Here is an 8,576-nt window from a genome sequence, read left to right on the forward strand (position 1 = left end):
TTTTTGTCCAGATGCTGGCTTTAATGTTGATCTTTTTCTTGTCCTTATCCTTATTGTTATTCATGACAATTGATTTTGGATTCTGTTTAATTGTTTTCTCTATTACAAATTGGGAAAGTTTGGACACGTAAGTTGTTGATAATCTTGTTATAGTAGCAACAGTAAACATATTATGCTAAATGAAAACCATGATAGTTTATAGACATGAAGATTCTTCCAAGTAGAGGAATGAATTTTAGGGGTTACAATGGATAAAGTAGATAGAAAGTAAATTCTAAGATCGAAATTTACTCTGGTAGTCGGTACATATATCTAGAACACTGTAGCTTAGACATGGCTTTTGATGGCTTTACTATAACCTGTTTGATCATCATAATACTTAGACCACAGCATAACGCAATTGCTGGAAGAACTGCGGAAGTCAGATCGGATACAGGGACGAATCCGCTGCCAGCTGCAGCAGGAGCAGCTGGTAATCCTAGGAAAATTTTCCCAGCTGGAATACTCGATATCCACTGCTTCCATGCATTTTCGAGATTGCCAATGCTCCCCGAAGAGTATTGACAGGGAGGGTTATTGTAGAATTGCACCCAAACATAGTCGAAAAGACCTGTCTTGAGAGCTTTTCCTATCCAAGCATCAGGAAATGGGCACTGTGGAGCTGCAGTTAAGTATACCTTTTTACCTTTCTTACTGTATGCAGACAAGAATCTCGCTAAATCATCATAGTGCTGGTCCGACCCTCCTTCGATATCGAAATCAATCCCGTCGAGAACAGCTGGACCAAACGGGCGAGATGAGGATTTTCCGCCCAAGAAATTATTCCATAGGTAAGTTGCAACTTGCCTTGCATCTTGGGTTGAAGTAAGAATATAGCTGCCAGCTCCTCCACCAATCGATAGAATCACTTTAATGCCTTTAGCTTGACATGATTTTATGTCGGAGCTTAGGCCAGTGCAATCGGCTGGATCGCAATGGCCGGCGAGGTTGATTACGGGAGTCTGACCGTTTCCGAAAACCGGTAGGAAAGCTATGTTTACAAAGTCGTAATCTCCTGTAGCACAAGTCTCTGCTAAGGTTCCTTCATTTCCGTTTTGACCCCAATAGATTGATATCCCACCAGCTTCAGAACCCACTATTGCTGTCAGAAATACTGATAAAAAGAATGCCAATGAGATTGCTGAATTTGAAGCCATTGGATTTCTAAATTTAGATCTTGTGGTGTTGTGCTTTAACAGTTTGCAAATCCTGGTTTTTATAGAGGAAAATCAAAGCATTTTGATGGGCACATTTTGTTCTTTAGGGGAAGACTGCGTGGCTTTACAGTTACATTATTGCAAAATGTTCATGGTAATAGCTTAATTGAAGATAAAACATGCCATTTTGAGACGTAGTTTAATGTTAATTTGTCTATTTTTATTTGATTGTTTGTATAAGGTGGTAATCAGATATGAGTCATTAGTAGAAATGTTCCGTTGGCATATTTGAAAAAGTGTACAAAAGCTACGAGACATGTCAAGTTTCAAAATGTGTTTTTTAGCATCTTAACACGTCGTGTATGCTAAATTAACATGTTGTAATGAATAAATTAGAGTGGGAGACAAAATTACTGTGAATGGAATTCACCAATAAAATAGAGTAGACAAACTTGTTGTCATAATAATGACTCCCCTCTCAAAGTCATTATTATTTGCACTGTTCATAATTAGGGTATTAATCACATTTACGACCCCGGACTCAAGATCTAGCTAACTTTAGGTGGCTTTAAATGGCATTTAAGTCAGCAACTAATGTCTAAACGTCAAATAAATTGATGTCATGTCAGTGTTGGCTTTGGTTTAATTCCTTGTTATGCTTTTATATCTCGCATCATTTATGTTTTTTTGATTTTTTTTACTATAATAGAAAAGGAAAATGAACCTAAAATTCTTTGACTCAATTAGATATTTTTGGCCACTATACTATGTAATGTTGGACGACTATTCGGGTTTCTTAAGGTCAACATACTTACTCTACAAAAGATATTTCATCATTACCTATAATACCAAAAAAATTCAAAGTGTAAGCTTATGTATATGCTTTATTTTTATATTCAACCGTCCAAAATCAACAGATACTATTTGAACTATTTTTATTTTAAATTTTATTTAAATAATTAAATGAGTATATATTTAATAATAATAATAACAATAATAATAATAATAACAGTGTATTGAAAAATTATTTCAAAGTTTAAAATTCTTACTTAAACATTATAGGTAAAAGGTACAAAAAACCCTTATAGTTTTCATAAAAGTATAAATGAGCCTTTTTATTTTTTTTGGGTTATAATTAAGTTCTTTTTGTTTTCAAATAGAACAAATAATCCCTTCATTCAGCATCATTATAAACACTCCTTAATGGCTGACATGTCTCTCATAATCATATAGGAAAAGAGTTCAAAAATAATTTTAATTTTTAAAATATTTACCAAAAATTTGAGGGGGTAAGTGTCCCAAAAATAAACTAAAAGGGTTTATTTGTTTGATTTTAAAACAACAAAAATTTAATTATTCAATTATAAAAACACGAGGGCTTAATTGGGCCTAAAAAAGTAAAAGGGCTGATCTGTATTTTTAGAAAAATGTTGAGGGTTTTTTGTACCTTATGCCAACATTATATATTTAAGATTAGTTGGGCTGTTTTCAGACTGTTCGAAACTACAAAAAAGGCCGAATGTGCAATTTCTTGGGAAAAGTTGAAAAATACTTGATTTTGTTAAAATAATCTCAAAAACACTTATGTTCGTTTTTATTTGCGGACAATACTTATAAAAGAAAATAAATTGCACCTAGCACTTGATTTAATAAAAACATTAAACCTAACACTTAAAATCTTATTTCTCTAAACCCTAAACCCTAAATTATACTAAACCCTAAACCCTAAATCATGCTAAAACCTAAACTCTAAACCCTAAACTCTAAACTCTAAACCCTAAAACATGCTAAACCTAAACCCTAAATTCTAAACCTTAAACCCTAAACCCTAAATCATGCTAAACCCTAAACCCTAAATCATGCTAAACCCTATATCCTAAATCTTAAACCCTAAACCCTAAATCATGCTAAACCCTAATCCTAAAATCATATCCTAAACCCCTAAAATCCTAAAATCTAAATTCTAAATCTTAAAAAATGGAGTTAAATGTTGGATGAATAAAAAAATGAAGTTAAATGTTGGACGAAATAAAAAGGTTGGGTTAAATGTTGGATGAAATAAAAAGGTGAAATCAAGTGCTGGATGAAATAAAAAGATGGAATCAAGTGTTAGATGAAATAAAAAGGTGGGATCAAGTGTTGACAGAAAAAAAAAAGATGTTCAAGTATTTTTGGAATTATTTTTGATAATCAAGTGTTGAGTCTAATTTCCTCCAATTTCTTTGATAGGCCTAGCCCGGCAGAGTCAATTTCTCATGATGAGGTCAATGCGATTACCAACGACGTCGTTTAAAGTGTTCAACTAATTTTGCTTGTTGTTTAATGTCTCCGGTATTTTTCACTGATAGGATTCTGCTTGCATTGCATCAGGAGGTTTTATGATTCTTCCGATTCCTGACGATGTCTACTTAGTTACGTTGCAAAATTTGGAAATTAATTAACTGTCAAATTAATTTTCATTTCTTTTTAAAATGGAGCTCAAGTTCTACTACGTCAATGCTGGTAAGGTTTCACCGTCTAATGTTTTTCGGTTCATAACATTTGAATTGTGAATTTCTGGCTTTTCCTTAGGATGTTATGAATTTTCTTCTGCTAGATTTTTTTTGTATTGATGTTTGCAAAAGTTAATGAATAATTCTATGTTTTATGTAGTGTTGAGAAGATTTTTGTTGTACAGGTTTTTGTGTTATGGAGACTCAAATTAGATCAGCTGCAATTGCTAAAACCTACCGGCGTTTTGAACTGTACAGGTATCTGTTTATGAATGACAAAATTACATTTGCAGACTAGCATTGTTTTTTCTCAATTCAAATGGTTAAATACTATGGCTTGAATTGTGAATGATTTGTAAATACTATGGATTGAATTGTGAATAATTTGTAGCTTATATAGTGCCTTCAAATTTCCAGTTCTTTTAACATTTGTTTTCTATAGAGGTATCTTTCATTCTTTATCCAAAGGAAATTTTCTTCTTGGAGTTTAGAAACTTCTGACAGATCAATGTGCAGAATCAAGCTTGATCTGCACAAATGTGTTGTTATTAGTGAAGATAACAAGTAGGTGTAGGCCCTGTAAAGTGTAATCTGATTCAAATGTGGTGTCCTGTTCAGTGTCAAAAACTTTTTTTGTAGCGTCTAGCTATGAGAAGCTTTTGATATTCAGAATTATTCTTTTAAAAAGTGAATTGGGTGACTTGCGAAATTTCGGCAAATCTATCGGAAAAAATGACTCAGAACAAAATTGCACAGCTCATTTTTCCATTTTTATGTATAGGTTTTAATATCAGAATTTAGATGCAGCTCCTGTGTTGCTACCTGCATTGATTCCAATTGCTTCTCGACATTTTTATTTCCATTTTCTTATTTCATCAGAATTTTACTTCTGGATAGAGATTATGTATATCTATCTGTTGCATAAGTTTGATTATTAAATACAGAACAGGTTAGGGATTGATATTATATTTAGGCTCCAATTGATTCATAGAGAAAATAATGGTTTCATTGACTAATAATCCTAAGTGCTCTAAACACCAAAAAGAAACAAACTGAAAGATTTTATGCACAAAACAAAACCTTAGTGGCAAGTGGCTGCGCTTAATTATCCACACTTTTGTTGGTATGTGTAGTAATACTAAATAAATGGAATTCGTAGTCAAATAAGGGTATGATAACTTGGAGTTTTGGAGATATTTTAAGGTTTCTAACAGCCCTGTCCTTAGAGGGAGTTCTAGGATAATTGAAACATAAATAGGTAATACACTTCTTGATCACCATTCCTAAAATCATATTCTTTATGATGTTGTAACATAATTCTTATAGTGAGTTATGTTGTCTAGACAAACTTTCGTTGTTTTCATATGCAAGCTTTAGTTGTAAATTTCCAATATTGCTAATATTTTCATCACATGCTTGTTCATTTTTCGTTGCTATACATAAAAAACTTCATCTATTGGAGGATGGAATAGGGAAGAATTTATAAGATATAGTGTAGCAAAAGTAAACTTTATGAAGTTTCAATAACCAACGGTTGTAAAGTTCTCTCGTCAATGAGGATATTTAAGTAAACTGGGACTCGTAAAGTATATATGGAAACCAATACAAACAAAATTCTAGAAATGTCTTTCCGGTCGCTTATTTATCTTGTTCCATTTGTCGCCTGATTGATCCTGATAGAATAGACCTTCTATATTCCTGTGGTCACCATGATATTGTGGACCAGTTTAAGACACAAATCATATAAATCCTTCCTGTCCAAAAATATATAGGGTTTTAGTTCTCCATAATCCTCTCATTGATAAACAACAACCCATGGAATTCTCTAACAAACAGTCGATAGAACTCTCACAACCTCTGGCCATTGAGAGTTTTTCGCTTAGCTGGTTAACAAACATGAATTCTCCCTTAGATGTCCTCGAGGATCCTCTCAGAGCATCTATCGATAGATCTCTGAAAGAAGTGCATAACTTCAATTTTGATGTTCCTGATTCTAAATACTTAGAACCTTTTGTTCATGCTGATCAGCTGTTTTCTGATGGATACATCAATACTGTCTTTATCGACCACACGAAGATAGAGGCGACTGAACCTCTCGGTTTAATCCCTACAGCTTGTTCTTCATTTTCTTCTAGAACTGTTGTTTCATCCGTTCATATTGAGCGTCATATTTTAAAACGATGGATAAATTCATCAGACAGAATCTTGCAGAAGTGTTTCGGATATATCAGACCTCTTTGCCGAAAAATTACTGGCACTAGAAAAAGTACAAATGCTGAAGATAGAAGACCAAGGCGAGTTAAGATCTGGAGAAAATTGCCATGTACTGGCGCAAGAAGAAGTACGAGAGTCGATGATATTGATAGAAGAGCAAGAAAAAGTTGGAGCAATTTGCCGCAAGCATCTCCATACATAGCCTATTCAACAAACAACTGGTGTGATATTGAGAGCCCAATTGATGAGGCAGTTCTTCATTGCAAAAGATCAACAGGTACATTCACTGCGATTTTTTGCTCAGAAATATGCATATTGAGGTCGAGGTTGAAATTGAATTGAATTATAGGTGTGCTGATACTTCTTACGTTATTTTATTTTCAGATAAATGAATTTCTTTTTCTCTTACGATACTGAAGTTGGAGACAAGTTGTGGCAAGAGAATCAACACTGGCTTGTACATGTTCATTTGTCTGGTGAGTAAGCCGAAGTTTCTTTGTTGCCCAACTGCGGAAAGTTTACCATTTAAATCATATAGGGCAATTATTGTTCTAAATATATATTTGGTTATATATATTTATTATTTTTCAATATTGTAAACTAAAAAGTAAATAAATTCCTGTTTGTCTTCTTCATTTGGTATGTATGGTTTAAGAAATTTATGAAAATTTCATACCTTTCCACCTGAGCATTATAGCTAACGTGACCTCTTTATAGTTACACATTTGAATATTTGTGGATTGATGTAACATTTTTTTATGTAGCCATTTCAAAATTTTGATTCCATGCTCTTTTTCGTTCGTATCTGGTAAGCATCCTTTCCATCTTTTTGTTTGTTTCTGCTGAGCATCTTTCTGTGTTTTGTTCGTTTCTGCTAAGCATCAGATGCTGGATTTTGTATCAGAGTGTGCATTTCACTCCTCCAACTTTGTACAAAAAATCAAAAGAGTTAAATTTGGTGTTTTTGAACAAACAGTCATAATTTGTCAATTTTGAGTCAATTTACATTTCTGATCATTAATACTGGCGTCAAATTAGAGTGTAAACTGGCCCAAATTTGACAATTTGTAGGTTTTTTTTGTCCAAAATGACACGAATTTTAACTATTTTTTTTATCTTATATGTTCAGTTGGAGGGGTGAATTGAACGTAGTAAACACTAAAATTGATAACAATGTAGTATTGATCATTAACCTAATAATGCAATATCTTTCTTTTTATAAACCTTGGGGAGGGAAATGCTTGTGGTAGGAATTGAACACACAACCTTAGCAGAATACTACTTAGCACTTTATACCATTTGAGTTATATCTTATTGGTATGAATGCGATATCTTAGAATAAAACTTAAGACGATCTTATTCTTGTATTGTGGAGCAAATGTTGGATAGATAGAGAGACATAAATGTATGCATTATTGAGGTGATTCTGCAATGAAAGACAAGTTAGGGACAGAGACAAAAATTGTCATGAAGAGAAGTCTTAATATGATACTATCATCTTTGGTTCCATTACAACACAAGGGACCCTAACAAAACTTCATCCTCACTGTCTTCGCTAACAGACCATCTCTTATTGTCATTACATTGGTTAAGTTAACCTCTGCTTATTGGCCTTGATGATGACTTATTTTCATGTCTAATCATGAAGGGTTTGTAGAAAAACAAGCAAACCATACATGTACAGTGGGGACCAAAACTTGTATTTGGAGACATGTTGGCCCTCTATTATTGCTAATCCTCTTTTTTGTATGTCCATAACTTAATCTATAAGACTTTATGCACCTATATTGCATTACTTCATATTAACCAGTCTTATTACAAAACTTAACGTACAATACTTTTGGACTCCTGTTTATAAAATTAAAAAATGAAATTTAATAAATGTTATAAAACTCTATCAAACTAACAAATTTTGATTCGTTGAGAAATTCAACATGCAAGATCAAATCAGTACAAAATATTGAACCAGCCAAGAAAATCACACCTCATTTCATCAAGAAAATTGAATTTTAACAAACATGTTATTTAAGAAAACAACAAAATATAAATCAATTTGGCAGATAGACAATGATTTTCCGGCCAAAAGTCGGAGATCATTCTCCCACCTATGGAAATCTCTTAAATTAAATTGGTCTAATTATTTAAAAAAATCCCACCTTATAATCTTTTTTCATTTATACTCCGACCTAGAAAAAATTTCATTTGCGCCCTTTTTTTGATTTTTCGTTTTTAACTGTACCCCAAAATTTAATTAATTAAAAAATGCAAATATTAAAAACAATAAAATAGAATGGTTATATTATATTTTTTTCTATTTGTAAAAATAAAAATAAGTCCTTTAACTTTAAAACTGTTCAAATAAATTCTAAAAATTTAATCGTTTTAATTTTTTTATTTAAAAAACTTCCGACCTAACATTGCATTTCTTCGATTGACAAATCCGCTACCAAAACTCGATAATCTTTTTACAAAAAATAAATACATTTTTTTAATTTTTTTTTTGGGAGGAGCTCCTCCATGAAGGAGGAGCAGCAGATCATTGCTCCTCCTCCATGAAGGAGGAGCAGGTCTGCTGCTCCTCCTCCATGGAGGCAGTGACAGATTCACGTTGGTTCCAACAGGTTCACTGGGCCCCCCTGAATAGCAAAACAAAACTTTTTTTAGATATGGATAT

The 8,576-nt window shown here is 32.8% G+C and overlaps 1 protein-coding gene and 1 pseudogene across 2 annotated transcripts; one reads left to right on the top strand and one right to left on the bottom strand.

Annotated features, from left to right (window-relative positions):
• Window positions 1-180: 180 nt before the first annotated feature.
• LOC126687257 (hevamine-A-like) lies at window positions 181-1,213 on the bottom strand (annotated as a pseudogene).
• A 2,302-nt stretch (window positions 1,214-3,515) lies between these two features.
• Window positions 3,516-6,590, top strand: LOC126654142 (uncharacterized). 2 transcript variants are annotated; one of them, XM_050348213.2, is made up of 4 exons: window positions 3,516-3,698; window positions 3,874-3,946; window positions 5,890-6,179; window positions 6,287-6,590. In XM_050348213.2, the coding sequence occupies exons 1-4, from the start codon at window positions 3,668-3,670 to the stop codon at window positions 6,292-6,294; spliced, it is 402 nt and encodes a 133-aa protein (XP_050204170.1). In that variant the 5' UTR covers window positions 3,516-3,667; the 3' UTR covers window positions 6,295-6,590. The 2 variants fall into 2 exon arrangements, with proteins under 2 accessions (XP_050204170.1, XP_050204169.1); XM_050348212.1 differs by lacking the exons at window positions 3,516-3,698; window positions 3,874-3,946 and having other exon boundaries at window positions 3,953-6,179.
• Window positions 6,591-8,576: the final 1,986 nt, after the last annotated feature.

The sequence above is a fragment of the Mercurialis annua genome, linkage group LG6 (genome assembly GCF_937616625.2).
Source record: "Mercurialis annua linkage group LG6, ddMerAnnu1.2, whole genome shotgun sequence".
In the NCBI taxonomy this organism is placed as follows: domain Eukaryota; kingdom Viridiplantae; phylum Streptophyta; class Magnoliopsida; order Malpighiales; family Euphorbiaceae; genus Mercurialis; species Mercurialis annua.

Bases quoted from the DNA above. Each gene is read 5' to 3' on its own strand.
- LOC126654142 (XM_050348212.1), top strand. From the start codon at position 5,504: ATGGAATTCTCTAACAAACAGTCGATAGAACTCTCACAACCTCTGGCC.